Raw genomic sequence first — 18263 nt, forward strand, 5'->3', positions numbered from 1 at the left:
AACAGTACACTCTCTCATTACCCTGACCCCACTCCCACCCACCAACAAAAGGTTAGTTTTACATATAAGAAAATACTGATTGAGAAAGAGAAGCTGCTACGGTATTTGGTAAACTAGAAATCTGCGTAAGTTTTACCCATCAGTTTATTTGTGCGCTCCTGGTGATAAGAGATATCAGTTTCAGGTTCTGTATAGAAATACTTAGATTCATTTGACTGTATAAAGCTGTTTACCCACTTTTTGTAATGGGATTAAAATATCTTGCTACCAGAGTCCTTACGTCGTCTCATATGTTCTGTATTTCTTGACAAATGATGTCTTTTAACATTTTGAATACAAATGAAAATGGTTTTGTTATATCATTGATTAATGTTGAGAACCTTCCACTCTTTAAAAAGAAGACTGAAGTCATGGCTCTGGCATCCCCCGTTACTGACCCTTTGGTCTGCATGTGGGTAGTGAGTTCCCTTCAGAACCTACAAGGGTGTTGTTGGGTCTCTCTTAGGTGTTCTCGAATTCACATCAGGGATGCTGTCCTTCAGTGGGCTGACCACGGATTTGTATACAGCTACAGAACCTGCTACACAGTCGCTGATGTGTATTTTGAATTCAAGTAGAATTTTGGGCTTTCACGTAGGTTAAGATCTTAAGTAAGGAGCTCAGCCAGCATTCTGGGAGCTAAGCCTTTCAGAAAATGTGACTAAATTTTCTCAGTTTCCCTGAGGGTGGTACAAAACCACATGCTTAGCAGATAGATTCGCTCTTTCTGTACAGAGGATGCCTGGGGGTTTAAGGGCTTAACTCTCTTGTGGAACCCAGCTGAGAAGGGTTTCTAGAACTGATTTGTGTAAGGGAGTGATGTATTTTGAATGGAAATGTCAAAAGCCATCTCTAAAAAGTAGGTGTCAGGGACTGGTTTTTCTAAAGTCTCAGCGCAGAAGTTCAGAACTGTTAGTTCTTTGGCCCTAGGAGGTGGACCTGAGATTCTCTTTGAGAGCAGTACGTGCAGTACCCGGAAGACTACATTCATGTTAGTTAGGCATTTTTTATCCATTAGTCTGTGAGTGGGCATCTAGATTTTGCAATATTCTAAATTTCATTGGCACATGTAATACGTTAAGTTGTATTTTACTGCTTTAACCTAAAGAACAGTCTTATCATGTCCACATAATGTTCTCTTGAAATAATATCCTTAATTTTGTTTTTAAGACCCAAGGATCTGTGGGAAGAATATTTTCATCTAGTAATAAACAGTTCAAGATTGATAGTGGCAGCAGTAGGATCCTGCCTTCAGTTTACACAGTGGGTGCTTGTATTACAAGCAAGGTTTTTTTTACAAATTGCTTGATTCAAATTCTCTTGTTAAAAAAAAATGCAGACTATCATTTGTTATTTTTATTTTGCCAAACAAGCTGTGTATTCTCTAAATATTTATTCATTATGTATTAATCCAGCTATTATAAGAATTATTTGTATGCAAATGTTTTTCTTAAGCACGTTTTAGGAAAGGACAATACAGTGTAAAACTTTGTTACATTGAGCTATAAGCACGTTTTTAGGAAAGGACAATACAGTGTAAAACTTTGTTACATTGAGCTATAAGCACGTTTTAGGAAAGGACAATACAGTGTGAAACTTTGTTACATTGAGCTATATCTCTTTACTTTAGAATATGGACATAGTTCAGAAAACACTTAAGGGGAAATTAACATTTCAGTTGAAGTTACAAATGTAATTTCCATCCTGTCATATTTTGGTGACCTTTTGTGACAGCTTGTCTCAATTGGAGGAAAGCATTTTTACTTGCTGATTAAAGATGTCATTTGAAACCATTTTATTACTGGGGATAGTGAAATTAATCTTGACACTTAGAACCACTAGAAAAATAATTGCTGATTCACCGCATAAAATGTGTATGTGAACCAATCATGTAGTCAAGATTAGAGTAAAAGTCTGTGCTTGTTAAGAGGAGATTAAATTTTCTTTTGAATGGGGTCTAGATTTATTTGAAGGGGAGGGGAATAGCATAGAAACAATATCAAGAAAATGAAATGTGGCTTAGAGATTTTGGAAGAGTTTGGAGATGATTAGTGAATCCAAGGTAGAAGATGAACTGGTAATGTTTAAAATTTGCCCTTCACTGTGGAAGAAGGTGTAAGAATGTCTCTCGGGATTCAGTGAGACCTTTAGAAGGTGTATATTTGTTAATGAAAGATATCACAATTCAGATAATATTTTAAAATAAAGGAACCGTATATGAATAAGTCAGCTTTTCTCTTTTAGGAATTTAGAATAATGTGCTAACTGAAGTTTTTTAGGGCCAGAGTCCGTGTTTTTTTTTGTGTCCTTAAAGCATTGGTCAGAGAGGTGAGCATCTCCTGGGTGTCCCACAAGCATTTGCATTAATGAGTTTTTTCTTCTGTGGTTTGCTCTCATCCGATATCACTTCCATGTCAGACTGCATGGATAGAAGTCTTTTTTCACACAGTAAAGGTCTTTTTTGATAAATCTGAAATGATGAGTTTTCCATTGTATGAAATTAATTGATTTCCGAGTGTTTTCATTAATAGTTTGTTTACGTCAGAACAAGCAGGAATGCGTTCTATTTCTTCACTTGGAGTCTGTGTGCCGCCGCGCACCCGTCCTGCTTGTACTGGTCTCACGTGGCCCTCGCGCCGGCGTGGCGTCGGCCTGGCCGAGCCCACTCCTCGCCGGTGCAGCCCGCCAGCCATGAGGAAGGGATCACAGCAGCTTGAGGGCTGTGTGAAGTCGGGCCCCGGCCCCTTCCTTTTAGCTTCCCTCTGCACATTTTTGTGGTTTCAAGTGAAAATACCATGGCTCCTGTGCCTCACTACACGGTACGCAGGAGGGGCGTGTCTTCATTTAACAGGTGTTCATGTAAGGGGCTGTGAGTGTCGCTGGCTGGACCCTGCTTGCTGCCGCCAGTCTAGTTCTCTCCTGGGGGGTGAGGCACTTGCTGTTTCGGGGTGTCTGGTTATGTGTGTCTTCCCTGTTTTTCCCCTGTAAATCTAGTTTAGGCTATTTGAAGGTATCTAACATATATGCATTTTTTCAAATAGAGCTTTCAGCGGAAGCCAAAGCTGCATTGCTTGAATTCGAAGAAAGAGAGCGGCAGCATAAGCAGGGGCGCTATGGTTCGCGGCGGGGAGGAAGGAGAGGAGGCTCTGTGGTGTGCCGTGGAATGGGGGACCAGAGGAGAGAGAGCAGCGAGCGAGCGAGAATAAAAGATCACAGACCTGCCCTGCTTCCGACACAGCCTCCTGGCGTGGTAATGTCTAGTTTTATTGTGATGGTCCAAGACTTTAGGGCAAATGAAACACATGAAAATGTGCCTTTGTGGGTTTCATACTTGGTGTGTATCTCCTAGTCTGAAATGAAGGTTTCGTAGTAGGAGTAACAGCGAAAGTTTCTTTATAATGCGATCTCACCAGTGGTCTTGTAAATTCATTCCTCCTGGTATTCGAGTAGTACAAGAATTCCATACACAGCTACTTACGGAGAAGGGAGTAACAAGAGGCTTAAGTCTTCAAGTGACAGGAACCACAGAGGGGCCTGGCTTCTGTCCTCTCCCTTCTTGGAGCCAACTGCTTGTTCCTGAGCACCCCTACTCAAAACGGTGGCCGTGTCACGTGTAGAATCCAGGCGGCGGTGTGTGTTTTTTCAAAATAGTCTTTCCTTTATGCTGTTTACCAGAGGTTTCTCCTCAAATATAGCGATTTCTCGTAGAATAACTGTCCTGTCCTGTCCATAATCATCTACTTGGAATTTCAGCTCAATTTGCATTTCCTGTGCCTTTCAAAGATGAGATATCGCAGAAGCAAAGAAAGGAATTACAGTGATCTTTATGGTCTTTTGGTTAGCTTTAGGATTTTATGGCTCTTTCCTTTAGAACTCAATCTCCATCTACCACATGTCCCTCCTACATTTTTATCTGAATTTAGGGGAAAGTCACACTTTGCCTCTTTGTAGAAATACTCCATGTTAGGATGCCTTCACTTGTGAAATAAGGAAGAGCAGCTGTTTTCATTCTTAAGCTTCTCACGTAGCAGAAAGGCTGGACCTTTCGTTTCTTCTTTTTCTTCCCTGCTCCATACCCTCACCCCTAGCCTCCACTTGCCATGTATTGAGCAGCCAGCTTGGTTATTTTGGCCTTGGAGGAGAGGGGGGCGGCCACACAGGGGGACCTGTTTTTCTGTAATTGTGTCTCTGTGATCCTGGAAAGGTAACTTTTCTTATCCACAAAGAGAGGAGGTGTGCCCAGCCAGCCTCCTGCAAGAGAGGCTGGTCTGAGAGGAACTGTGAGCGCTTCAACATTGTTAGCCAAGTGGAAGATGGCCTGGGCCATAGACGGTTTGCTTTTGTGTCTCCAGAATTCTCACGGCCGAGGTGGGCTCTGCAGCTCACTGTGAACTGGGGATAAGCCTGTGGCGTGACCTGCTCGGCCTCCTGGTGCTCTGGGCTGTGAGCTCTCTGCCACCTTTGCTAGTCGTGGTGTTTTACAGTTTCACTTTACTGGGAGGACCAAAGCTTTCGGAGATGAACTTAACCTTGCCTCCCACCTGTGTCTGTCCTCGGACCACAAACGCTCTTGATCCTGGTTACTCGCCACCCAGGAGCTGTCTCTCTGCTCGACTCTCCAGAGTTCTGGGAACGATATTCTTTCTCACGTCCTTGCATCAGTGCGTGTTCTCCTAGGTCGGTCCCTTGCTGCCTGGACCCTGCTCCCTTCACTTCTTCCTGAGGGTGCTCTGAGAATCGCTGCCTCCCCTGTGCTGGTCCTTCCTGCCGTGCTCTGGCGCCTCGGGCATCCTGAGCTCCTGCGCCCTGAGCCTCTCCTACGTAGGGCTGCGCTGTGCTCTCCTTCCTCTGTCTCCTTCAGCTACCTTCTTGTCAGCCCTCCTTTGGGTTAGAGCTCTTGCGGGGGGGCATCGCCTTCCTGCCACCGGCCCTCTCTGTGCAAGTGTGAGTCTCCAGCCCTCACCTCTTGCCAGCTCTGCGTTCCCCATGTGCTTTCTAGCTGTCCCGGGCCTCTCCACACGGGTGGCCTACAGCCCCTAACCTCACTTGTTTCAGACATGGGATTTCCTTCAAACGCCTTTGTGTTCTTGAGTGGATGACCCTGCATTATGTTCACTGTCAGTTCAATTCAGATCTGACTCAGATGATCCTCTGTTGGTGGTGATAAGACGGGATCCCTAACTGTCCTGTGCAGAGGGGCACGTTTCACTTGCCACGAGTTAGAAGAGGGAACGCGCTGGGTTCTCGGAGCACACGTAGCTGTGGATGTAGGCTGACCCTGGAATCTGGAAAAGTCCTCTCTGAGACCCAAGGCCACAGACGGTTTGCTTTCAGAATTCTCTTTGTGTCTCTGAAAGGTCTCTTTCCCTGTTGCTCTTGGTCCAGCCTTGGCCGTTTCTTCCATTTGGCTCTTGCCGCGGCCTGCTGAGCGGTCCGTCTCAGTCGCTGCTCGCCGCGTGCGCCGTGTTACCGGCCGGAAGCCCTCTTCGTACCCGTGCCGTGTGCCGGGGCGGCGGGGCCTGCGGTGGCCCTGGGGTTCGGAAGCCTGTGTCATTCGGCACCTTGGCAGGGACGGTGGCCCGCTGTGTTAGACCACGTGGTCTGTAGTGCGGCACTGCCTCTGCTGCTTAGCGTGGCCAGTCTCGGGCGTGGCCATGAGTAGGACTTGTGGAACCAGGTGGTCTGCATTCTCCTCCCAGGGCTTCTGCTTACCGGCTGCCTGATGTGTAAGAGCAGGGTCGTCACAAGGCCCCCCTTCAGCGCGCTGTCAGGGGGAAGCCAGTTACTTTGCGCTCGGACCTTGCGATGGGTGCTTAACGACATGGGGTGGCCCTGCGCTCGGCGGGCACTGCGCTTGTGGCTGCTTCCCTCCCCTCGGGAATGTCTGAGCGGACCACCCCAGGACCCCTGACTGCTTTGGGTGTCTGTCTTCACACCCTTGTCTCCGTCCGTCTTCTGTCTCCGTGGCTTTGGCCACCTGCTCTCCTGCTTTCCCCAGCAGGTGTGTCTCTGCCCCTTTTCCTCCTCCTTTCTCCCACCCCCTCGGGGGAGAGCTAGGCTCTTCCCGGAGGCCTGGTGTCCGGCACGGCTGCTTGTGCCCATCCCGGCTTTCTTCCCAGGTTTTCTGAGGAGGAGAAGCGGGCCTGGCTGCAGGGAGGCCGAGGGCAGCTTGGGCTCTGCCTGCAGCGCAGTGCTTGGCTCGCTCTGGGCGGTTTGGTTGACTCAGCCCAAAGTTTTTAAACCTTTGGAATCCATGCGCGTTGTTTTGAGGCCACGATTTTTCCCTCTCTGCCCTGAGATTGGGTCACGTTGTGAGGCGGTGGTGCTCGCTGGGAATGGGCAGTGTGGCTTACCGGCCCCGCTGTTTCGTCTCGGCTGTCGCTGGGAACGTACTTTTCAGCCGTACGCTTACTGTCGAGCCAGTGTGAGACTGTAAGGCGGTAGCTTTCCTTTACTCTTCTTCTAAATGTTGATTTCTGTGAATTTGTCTCTCTTCCTTTGTGGTTTTCAGACACACTCTCCAAGACTGATTCCCCCTCCGCAGCCTCAGCCGCCGCCGCCGCCGCCGCCACCACCGCCCGCACAGCAGCAGCCCATCAGAAGTCTGTTCCAGCAGCAGCAGCTGCAGCCCCTGCTCCCCCTGCAGCACCCACACCATGCCTCGCCGCCCCCGGGGGTGCATGTGCCGCCCCAGATGGAGGCCCCGAGGGGGATGATGACCCCGCCCCCCGTGACCCCGCAGCAGCCCAAGAACATACACATCAACCCCCACTTCAAAGGGGCGGTGGTGACGCCCGTCCAAGGTACGTGTCTCTTCTGCTGTCGGAAAGCCGCAGGCTCCTGCGGCCAGGCCGTTCTCACGAGCAGGTCTGTAAGGATGGCTTGGCTTCTCTGCTTCACCCTAACCCCCAGACACGTGCCCGCTCGATGGGCCGAGCTCAGTTACTCAAGAATTTGTACCTCTTATGATGTGGTGGAAAACACTGAGCAACCTCTAAATTTCAAAGGCAGCGGAGGTCATTGTGCAAGTGCCCGAGTTGGTATTCTTCATACGTCCTCTAGTGGGAGTGTTTGTGCAGTGAGTGCATCCCACGCAGTATGTGCTAGCTGTCATTTTCAGTATGTAACCGCTGGTGTTACTACAGACACATGTTGCTGAAGCTAGCGGGCCGCTTTGGAGCAGAGGATATGGAGCATATCTTCATGCATCTGTTGAGCACACGTTGAGATATTTCTCTGTCTCTGGTGTTTGAAGTACATTGCTGACAAACAACAGATAAAGCTTTCTGCAGTGGTGACCTTGCTTCCTGGCAGAGACGGGCAGTGAGCAAGAGATGTCACAGGAAGAATGTGTGCAGCCTGTTAGCGGACAGAGAGAGAGCAGAGCAAGGGCCTGGGGTCGACTGTGTAACTTGGGAGACGAGGGTGGGACTTGTTGTAGATGTCAGAGTTGGAGGAGGTTGCGGAGCCAGGGATGTCACTGTTTCAGGGGAGAGTATCCCAGGCAGAGGGATCAGCAAGAGACGGTGAGACCATGCCTTGAGTGTTCCAGAAACCAAAAAGATGACATAAGTGGAATGATAAGAGCAGAGAGGAAGCATGGGACCTGCGTCACGTAAGACCTCAAGCCCTTCTAAGAGCCATGGCTTTTCCTCTGAGCAAAATGGGCTGTGACTGGAGGAGTTCAAGGAGAGACGTGATCCGGTTTCTCTCTTAAAAGGGTCATTCTTGCTGCCCTTTTGGGAATGGGCTCTAGGGGCCAGGGTGGAAGCCGGCGTTGGGCCGGGGAAGAGGACACTCGTGCGGGCAGCACATGGTAGTGGCTCAGACTGGGGTGGTGGCAGTGATGGTGGAAAGCCGTCAGATGCTAGATAGAGTTGAGCACAGACCCAGCAGGATGTGGTGATGGACTGGATGGGTGTGTGGGAGGGAGAAGGCAGGAATGATGACAAGGGGGTCTAGCATTTGAAGGATGGACTTGCCGCCACTTGTGATGGGGAGACTAATTTTTGCGGGGGGAAGGCCCGAAGTTCTGTTCCGGATGTGCTACATTTTAGGTGCCAGCGAGACCTGTGGGTGGAGGTGTCTGGTATACAGGTAGTAAGAGTTCAGACGAGGGGGGTCTAGGCTCAAGTACAAGTTGTGGGGTGGTTGGCACACAGGCAAGTCTAGGGCCTGCACCCAGTGAGAGCCCCAAAGGAGGGAAGTGAAAGTGTAGGGAGAGCCTGAGGCCTGGAGCCTGGACAGCTGGGTGCCCTGCAGGGGGCAGGAAGGAGGAAGCCGAAAGAGTTGTGGGGGGCAAGTCGCGGAGGAAAGTGGCCTCTTCGGACAGGGCGGTGGGTGGACTGCAGGCTGACAACTGCCCTTAGCGGAGGGGCCTTGGGGATTTTGACAGGTGGTTGTGGTATCGGGGAAGGTGCCTGCCTCACTTAGGTGGGCGGGGGAGAGACTGGGGGCATGGAAATGGGAGGGCATTGCATTGATGGTCTTTGAAGGTGTTTTGCTAAAACAGAAGTTGGATGGTAATGGGTGGGAGGAAGTGGGCTTGAGAGAAAATTTCTTATTTCCAGATGGGAACACCAGCAGCTCCTTGAGGAGGAGAGAACTCATGGATGCAGGCGAGGGGGAACTGGTCCTCGCCAGGACCTGGCTCCCAGCGGTGGAACTGGTCCTCGCTGGGACCTGGCTCCCAGCGGTGGAACTGGTCCTCGCTGGGAGGCTCCCAGCGGCAGGGCTGTGCATGGCGGGACACAGGGGAGGGGGAGTGTTGCAGGTCTGAGGAGGGGAGAGAAGGTATGGAGTCTCCGTGTAGGGGAGTGGATGGGCTGGCGGGGGACAGTAGGCTGTGTTGAAGCCCCCTTGAGCTGTGTGGTGGTGAACTTGGCATCAGATCACAGCGTGGGTATGTGGGATGGACACAGTTTTGCATTTGCCAGAATCCAGGTGTTGACAGCAGTAGCAGTGGCATTGCTTGTCACAGGTGAAAAGGAGGAGCGGTCACTGGGAGAGAGTGAGGTGGCGAGGTCAAAGGGAGCTGCATAGAGATTGTGGAAACGTGGGTCACTGACGACGGCCAGGTCTTGGACGTGGCCGCAGAGGGATGGAGGACGGTAGTCAGGGACCCAGGAGGCCGGGAAGCATGGTCTCTGTGAAGACTAAAGACAGGGCTGGAGACAGTGGTCAGACAGGAGCTGAACTCTGGGGCGCGAGAGCCGCAGTTGGGCCAGTAGACGGACAGCCACTGGGGGTAGGCGTGACCCATCGGGTGACGCGAGAGCCAGAGCTGGGGTCTGAAACAGCACTGACAGCCCTGAGGGCCTCCGGCCCACCTGCAGAGCCGGCAGGAGGAAAACAGCCTCCTCTTTGGGAGCGTTCGGTTTCCCTTTGAGCAAGAAGAGGGTGGCTGAGGCCCCCATGGGCTCCGCTGACACTGAACCTGGAATCCCATAGTTGCAGAAGTTGGGGAGAAGCCGGAGATGGGACTTGAAGTGTGGGTGGAGGCACTCTGAGACCGAGCTGTGCCCTTGGAGCACATCTGGGAGGGTGATGGCGGCGGGCTGGCCTCGGGCGTGTTCCGGGAGACCGCTCCTGTTTTACACACCTGGGAGGCAGAGGCAGAGCGGGTCCCGACCGCCCCCCCCCCCCCCCCCCCGCCCGGGGCAGTCTCCACCTGTCCCCACCTCCTACTGGAATCTCTTGCTGGCCTCCTCCTCCGCCGGGGCTCTGCGCTCCTGAGGCACGCAGTGCGGCTGCCGCGCTCCCTGCCGTCGTCCAGTGAGTGGCGCCCGGCCTGTGTCTCCCGCAGCAGCTGCGGGATGCACGAACCCCCACATGAGAGGGGCCCTGGCCACAGTGGCTTCCCAGGACGGGCACCTGCAGTCGGTGTTGGTTTTCAGAGAAATTTTACTGAGGTCAGCATCTGTTACTGTGTATTTCCTCATAAACACGGAATGGAAAACTGGCAGTTGGTAGGGCGTGCGGACTTCCTGTAGCCTAATACAAACAAATAGTATTAGAAGTCCAGAGTGGGAAAGCTCCAGGGAAACCCCAGGACGTCTTCCAGATATGAAAACTGTGTGCCTTAACAAAAAGTCAGCAGCCTGACAGAGAATGCAGGCCTTGCGCCGCAAAGCTCATCGTTCAGTAAATGTAAGATCAGCTCTCTGACAATAGTTTTTACACTCTTCGAACCGGCTCAGTGATTTTTCACCATGAAGCTGGCTGCTACAGAGCCCACGTTCCTTCTCGTTGGCGTACCTTTGATCTTGAGCTAGGCTGATGCGGGAGGGAGCGCAGCCCTGTCCTGCCTGGTTGTACACGCAGGGCGCCGTTGAAGAGTCAAGTGTCCATAGTAAACGAGCGAGCTCTTCCTGAGGGAGGCTGCCGGTGTCTGCGTGTCTCCTGTGCAGAGGGTGTCTGAGGCCCCAGGGTCTCAGAGCCACAGGCCGTTGAAAGGTACATGAAAATGTTTTTTAAAAAGTAGCCGCGTAAGCACGTCTCTTCCTGATGGCACACGTTTTCAAGGATGAAGAGGGTTCCATCATATTATAATTAACCAGTTTTGATGGAAATTTAACTTGTTTTCTAGATTTTTCCGTATTAAACTGTTGTAATGAATTAAAAACTTACTCAGTTTAGTCCATTAAATACATGGAACAACAGAAAGATAAATGTTGAATATCAAATATTCCTAGTACAGGGTTCGGCTAGAATGGTGTGTTACCATTACAAGTATCCAATTCCTCTGCTCACGGCGCAGAGGAAGGCAGCTAGTTGGAAGTGTCCCCTGCTCACAAGCCCGGGAGACTGCAGAGCTCCCGAGGGACACTTGGCAGAGGCTTTGGCAGTCTGACCGAGGCCCTCTCTCCCGGCTGGAGTTCTGATCTGCCCCTCTCACACTGTCCTTAGGTGCTCTCGTTTGTCAACTTTCGTTCTTTTTCCCTTCTTTTCTTTTTTGTTGCTTTTCACGGTTTACTTTAAAAAAGAAAAGAAAAGCAAGCCAACTAACCAGAGGCTTCTGTGTAAGAAATCTGTTAATTATAATCAGATTCCTTCCCAGAGATCGCGCCTAGCTTTCTTGCTCTCATTCCCCCCAGTTAAAGAGACCTGTTTTTTTTTTTTAATCTTTTTGTTGTATTTGAGGTTTCTGACAGGAATTGATGTTTAAATGCCAAGTTTAAAAATTAGTGGCACATAGTCTTGAATGTCTGGGTACTTTATATTTGGTACTTAATTTAAAAACCATCACCTTTATATTGTTTAATATGTAGTTTATTTCTCCTTCGCTTTCGTTACAATCTTTTGAGGTCAGAGATACTCTAATTGTTTCTCCACTTCACAATCTACTGTTTTGCTTCAGATAAATTGATGAACTCCTCCCCCTCCCCCAGTGCCTTTTAGGAGGCTGTATAGGCTTGGGGGCTGGATCCTGTTCTATGTAAAGTCTCTCAAATTGACCTCATTCTGAAATTTCGACTTACTGGATTAGGCTCGCTCTCGCGTGTGCGCGCGCGCTCTCTCTCTCTCTCTCTCTCTCTCTCTCTCTCTCTCAGGACTTCTGCCATTTTACATTTTATCCAGGTAAGTTTCTTTTAGCCACACCTTGTGTTTGATGGGTCGTGACTCTGCTCTAAAAACAGTCACTTTAAATTGAACCTGAGGAAGTTTGACCCTCATTATAAGGCTTGATGTCTAGAGTTCCTTGAGTACCTATAGTAAATAAAATTTATCTTAGTGTTCTGTTTTTAAAGTAATTTTAACCTTTAAGCTGTATAATTTTTCTATTTCTTATTCACCAGACATTTTTTAAATTAAAAGTTTGGTATGTGATATTATTATTTTTTATTTTCTCTGTATCATGTGGCTGGTTGTTCTCTGTGCATGTCTGTTTCTAATCTTTATAAGGACACCAGTCACACTGGATCAGGGCCCACCCACATGACCTTATTTTACTGTAATCACCTCTTTGAAGGTCTGTAGCCCAAGTCCAGTCCTGTTCTGAGGGACTGGGGGTTGGGACTTCAGCATACACATTTGGGAGGGGGCCTCAGTTCAGCCCGTAATACCTGACCACCTGAGAGCTTCCTACATGCATCTGGCAGCACGTTTTAATGAAAGATAACAACGTACCACCTGTAGCAGTCCCTAGGGGGGTGGTGGTTTGTTTTTGTTGTTGTTTTTTTCCCTCCAAAATCTAGATCAGTACAATGCATATGTTTTAAGTAACTTGAGCATACCTTATTTAGCCCCAGGGTATAAAACTAACATGTGGCTTCTTCCCTAGTATAAAATGTCTGTTTTAAAATTATGATTTTTGTGTTCTTCCGGTAGATGGATTGGAGTTCTGCTTGTTTAAAAACAAAACCAAACCGAAAGTCTTGGCATAGTAGATTGTTCTTTGTAACACTACCAAGGGTATGTGTGTTCCCCCCCCCCCCCATGATTCTAGAAGATTGAGATTTAAATTTGTATTTGATTGGAGTCAGAAACCATAACTGGAGTAGATAGTCTGGATAACTGGGTGATGAATGTGAAACTTAAGGCCATTTTTATTTTAGAGGAGTAAGCTCTTTTTTTATTGCAAAACATTTTAGTTCTAAATAGGAATTCCCTGCTGAAATTTCAGCTTCTGCATATGCCTTTGTACGCTGGCAAGCCTTCTGCTCTCCCCTTCCCTTGTATGGGATTTAGGTTAAGTGTAAACTTAATATATTACATGTATTTTACACATGGTATATATTTTATATTAAACTTAACATACTGTGTTCCTTTCTCAGTGGGTTTGTTTTTGAAGTAAACGGTGTTTGTAACCTAAGGTGTTTTCTTCCTAGTGCCCTTGCTGCCAGTCCCGAGCCAGCCGAGACCTGCTGTGGGGCCCCAGAGATTCCCAGTGAGTAGCAGCTGCTCCTTCTGCTCTGATAGGGATGAGCATATATTTACTAAGAAATATTAATACAGCAAATACAAGTGGTTCCAACTAAATATAAGTTTAAAGATTTGTAAATATTGACAATAATTTTTGCAGTGGAAAATGTTTGTTAAAAGCTTAAGGTCAGTGGATTTTTGAGAATGGAATTAATTTTGTTTAACTGTGAAAGTGTTGAATCAGGATCATACAGCGCCTTTTATCTTAAAGAGTATGAATTTTGATTTCATTATTGCCGTACGTTAAGTGAGAAAGGGCCTTGCTTTATTATCATGTGTGCGTGCACGCATGCACGTGTGAATTTGTGTACATGTGGGTATGTGTGTGAAATTCTAGGGAATAATAATGAATTCTCGGGGTGCCCGGGTAGCACAGTTGGTTAAGCGTCTGACCCTTGGTTTCAGCTCAGGTCATGATCTCAGGGTCCTGGGATTGAGCCCTGTATTGGACTCTGCACTCAGCCTTAGGATTCTCTCTCCCTTTGCACCCCCCCCCCCCAGTGCTCATGCATGCTGTCTCTCAAATAAATAAATCAATCTTTAAAAAAAAACAAAGTGATCTCTACTTGCTTAAAAAAAAAGGCGGACAACCAAACCTCAAAAGTCTTAATGAGCTATTGGTTTTATAGTTTAAAATGAAGGTTTTCTCTTTAAAGTATCTTTACAAGAAAGTACAGATTCTGCCCCCTCCATACTTTGGTATGCTTTCCTTCACTTTATCCATTCTTCTAATACATTTTAACTAGAAGAAAAATGTCTATTAAATAGTTGTACCTGTTTAAATAAATTTCTTTTTTTTTTTGAGTTTGGGGTTAGATTTATTATTAGTTCTTGGTTTTGTTAAATCAGTGAGGACATGTTCTTTTTATAGTGTTGAAAAAAAAAATGGACCAGATCATAAAATTTTAGTATCATTTTTATGTAAAACAGATAAAGTTTTGTTGAGACTGAATAATCTCTGATTTCAGGAAATATCTAAAAGACTGTTTGACCCTAGCTTTGACACTTAAGTAGATAGCTTATTTATTTTAAGGCATTTAGCAAGGAAGTTTTAATGAAGGCTCTAGGTGTATAGTCAGATGATTATTCAAAAATAAAATCAGTATTGGATTTAAAGTTCAGAGTATTTTTTAGAAACGTCTTTGATTTGTAGTTATTTATGAATTATAATATGTTTTCTAAAACTGATTCTGAATGGTTTTATTACCTCATATTAACTAATTTTTCCTTTAAATTACTTATGAAGTGTACTTAAAAACTAGGTTTTTTAAATTAAGTGGTATTTATTGAGTACAGTTCTCTGTTCAAAGCACTTGTTATAACAGCGAGGGTTTATTAATTGCATGGTCCAGTGATAAGCACATGTGATTTAGTTGTTTGTTAGATACATTTTTTCTGGTGGAGTAGTTTAACTGCTAGTTACTGTATTTTTTTTTTTTTTTAAGATTTTATTTATTTATTTGACAGAGAGAGACAGCGAGAGAGAGAGCACAAGCAGGGGGAGTGGGAGAGGGAGAAGCAGGCTCCCCGCCGAGCAGGGAGCCCGATGTGGGACTCGATCCCAGGACCCTGGGATCATGACCTGAGCCGAAGGCAGACGCTTAACGACTGAGCCACCCAGGCGCCCCGCTAGTTACTGTATTTTAAGTTCTGATATTTTAAGTACTTTTTGCTGTTTTTCAGAAATGTAAGCAGCTGTGTTATAATCATTATTAGACTTTATTTTTGTGTTTTGTTTGCATTATGGAGATAAAATTTGATGTGAAAACCAACTGTAGTTTAAGAAAAACAAAGCAGTTTTGTATGTACTTGATATTTTTATAAAAATGTGTTTAATAATTAATCATTTGTAATTTTCATCTACTTCTATTTTTCCATTCTGCAAATATAATTTTGTCTAATCCTAGATAAAGAAGCAAACCACATAATACTGGAGGATAAGGGGATCATAGAAGAAAGTTTCTTTTCTTTCTCTCTCTCTCTCTCTCTCTCTTTTTTTAAAGGTTTATTTATTTTAGAGAGCATGGTTTTTCTCTCTCTCTCTCTCCCTTTGCCCACCCCGCTGTACAGAGTCCTACTTGCCCTGTGCCCAGGGCGGGGTGGGCAAAGGGAGAGAGAGAGAGAAAGCAGCAGAGTCCCCACTGAGCACAGAGCCTGACACAGGGCTCAATCCCACGACCCTGAGATCATGACCTTAACTGAAATCCAGAGTCAGATGCTTAACTTGCTGAGCCACCCTGGCGCCTTAAAAGAATATTTCTTTGAGAAATTGAACTTGCTATTTTGTTTTATTTTTTTTAATTTTACGTTTAAGTAGTCTCTACACACGGCGTGGGGCTCGAATGCACAACTCTGAGACCAAGTTACACACTCCACTGATGGAGCCAGCCACGCACCCTGAAATTGTGAACTTATTTTTAAGTTATATAGTCCTCTGGGGATAGTAAACACTGTTGAACTGCTTTTGGAAGAGTTTTCTGCAAGGTGTGATGTCTGGTTTTGTTGTTATTTTTGAGATGGGCAGTATGTGCAGCTGGCACGAGGTGGCTGGGCTACACAGAAGTTGGTGCTGCGGTAGGAGACAAGGAGCTCACTTGTCTGTCGCTGTCTTACACGTCTTGTACCTTTTGTTAAGTCCTAAATGCTGGATCTTAAGCTGCAGTTACAGTGTACCTGTGGTCTTAAAAGTGCAGTGCTCTACTTATATCTGTAGTCGGTCTTCCTTAAAGAACGTAATCAGATGTGGAATCTATTTTTTAAAAAATAGACGTGAGCTGGGGGTGCCCGGCGGGCTCAGTCAGTGTAGCATGCAGCTTCTGCTCTTGGGGTTGTGAGTTGGAGCCCCACGGTGGGCGTAGAGATGACGTAAAAATTTCTTTTTTTAAAAAAAACACAAAAAAGGTAGTGTGTTTTAAAAAGTGCATTAAAATATCATTAAGAAAGGGGACCCACTTTGGGCCATCTCCTGTTATTTTACATAGACCAGATCTTTATTACTGTTTTTTCCTTTTCTACTAGGTTGAACTTGGTTGCTGTCAGTGTAAATGTAGTTTTGTGAGCATGTGAGTTTCTCCTTCATGCCAAGTGCTTCTGCCTAGTGCTGGTCCTAAACCATAAAACAGACTAGCATAGTTCAGTGAAGCCAGTTTTGGCCTGAGTAAAATTATAAAACTAGTGGGGATAGTGTTGCTGTGTTTTAACAAAGACCCTTGGAGATTCCTTATTGATGGCAGTTTGCCCTGGGGTCTGCCTGTTACTTTCGCTAAACTGAATTTTGCTTTGTAAGATGACTCCCAGACTGATAAAACATTCACGTTAGGAAGCCTAATTTCAGAATGATCATGGAGTCTGCTCGAATCAGTAGTCTTCCTTGGCACACAAACAGATGTGAATTATACTGATCTGTTGAGCAAAGTGAAGTTCACTGCAGTCTTGGAGCAAGATCTCTCAGTACTAATTTTCTGTGCCACTTATTCAACTGCTGTTTATCTGCACTTTGTGCACAAGGCCCAGGGCTAGGCCAGCTCTACTGGGCACAGGGCGAGTAGGACTCTGTACAGAAGCTGATCTGCAGACATAGATCAGGGACTCCTGAAGCTGTCGGCAACAGCTTCACCTATCCTAGGAGCAGTGGGGATTCATTAACGGAGCTTAGGCTGGGGAAAGACAGGATTGCAGTGAACTTCACTTTGCTTAGTACATTTCTGTAATTCACATCCTTTTGTGTGAGAAGGACGTCTACTGACTCAGACTCCATGATGAACCCTACATAAAATGAGTAGTTTGGAGAAAGGGGTATGTAATTTAGTTTTTTACTTGTTTTCAATGATACATATGTGAATTTGCTCTGGAGAATTACATCACGCTCACTTAAGTGTACAGAAATTCAGCTCTACCCATCTGACTAAAGAGTAAAAAAGGCAGTCAGTACAAGTACCACTAAATTTCCAAATTTTAGGAAATTAGTATCTAGTTGGTATTAATGCTAAGGTCTTCCTGCTCTTCCCCAACAGTGGTAAGCTCTACTTTCTTTCTTTTTTTTTTTTTTTTTAAAGATTTTATTTATTTATCTGACAGAGAGAGGGAGAGCGAGAGCAGGAACACAAGCAGGGGGAGGGTCCGAGGGAGAAGCAGGCTTCCTGCCGAGCAGGGAGCCCGATGTGGGACTCGATCCCAGGACCCCGGGATCATGACGTGAGCCGAAGGCAGACGCTTAACGACTGAGCCACCCAGGCGCCCCTAAGCTTTACTTTCTTAAAAATCCATTTTGTTTGACAATTTGATGAAAACTTGAGAAATTCTTAATTTAGAACTAGTACACCTAGAAATTGTATTAGGTGGAAATGCCTCCAGTTTTTTAGTTCAGAAGCTAAATCAGAGAAGCCTAAGCAACCTAATATTAAACCTATTTTTCATAGAATCACTTAAGATTGTTGGAAAAATTCAAATTTTAGATGAAAATATGGTATTCTAGGCTATGCGTGATATAGTAGGAGAACTAATATTTTTATTTCCTGTTGGTGAATTTTATTGAGAGAATTGCATAAACAGTTTTTAAGACAAAGATTTGAATGTCAAAGTAGTAAATATCATAAGAAAAGCATCCTTATGTTTGATGTTTTTGGAAAATACTGCTTTAGCTCTTGGCATCGAGCCCCCCCGCCCCCCCCGAATTCGGTGAAGTGCTTTGTGATTTAGGTTTGTATCTAAGAATTAGATCCGTTTATTTAATTTTCACTGTGGATGCAGCTCTTAGTGCTGTACTTTAAAACATTTCTCGTCACAAACTCTAATTCCCAGGGTGTTTTATTTTTTCAAGTCTGAGTTATGAATCTTTCTTTGAAATACAAAAATGTATCACAATTGATAGCGTTATCAGAGAATGAATTCTTTTCATACTCCTTTTAATATCACATTATTACTCTGCCAAATGTAAAATATGTCTCAGCTCTTTAAACAGTGAGTCCTCAGAGGAGCTGATGGGCACAGGGAGTAAGCGTCTGTCCTTAAGTGCTGTGTGAGGGCCTGTCCCTCCCTCCCTCCGTGGCCGCTGTGTGTGCTCCGTCCGGCCTTGCCATCTACCACCTGCTGTCCCTCATGCTCTCATGAAGCATCCTCACTCATGTTAAGACCTTTGAATATAGTTTCACAGAACAGTTGTGGTTTTCTTTGTTTTGTTTTTATGAGGCAGGGGGTGGGGAGGCTCGTTTACCTTTCTGCACTTGAGTTGCTCTCTTTGTGTCGGTTTGAATTTTGTTTTCATTTCCAAATGCTCTTTGTTTTACGTGTTAGTCCGATAG

At 46.1% G+C, this 18263-nt stretch overlaps 1 protein-coding gene across 10 annotated transcripts in view; it reads left to right on the plus strand.

Moving 5' to 3' along the window:
• RBM33 (RNA binding motif protein 33) overlaps positions 1–18263 on the plus strand; it is a 124861-nt gene that overhangs the window by 51666 nt on the left and 54932 nt on the right. For all 10 annotated transcript variants that reach the window (XM_028094666.2, XM_028094667.2, XM_088018591.1 and 7 more), the window contains 3 exons: positions 3081–3289; positions 6551–6842; positions 12870–12928. In XM_028094666.2, coding sequence (XP_027950467.1) covers positions 3081–3289; positions 6551–6842; positions 12870–12928 — 560 coding nt within the window. The remainder of the gene's footprint in view (positions 1–3080; positions 3290–6550; positions 6843–12869; positions 12929–18263) is intronic.

The sequence above is a fragment of the Eumetopias jubatus genome, unplaced genomic scaffold (genome assembly GCF_037043125.1).
Source record: "Eumetopias jubatus isolate StellerSeaLion01/CBP00866 unplaced genomic scaffold, mEumJub1_p1.0 scaffold_14, whole genome shotgun sequence".
Taxonomy (NCBI): Eukaryota; Metazoa; Chordata; class Mammalia; order Carnivora; family Otariidae; genus Eumetopias; species Eumetopias jubatus.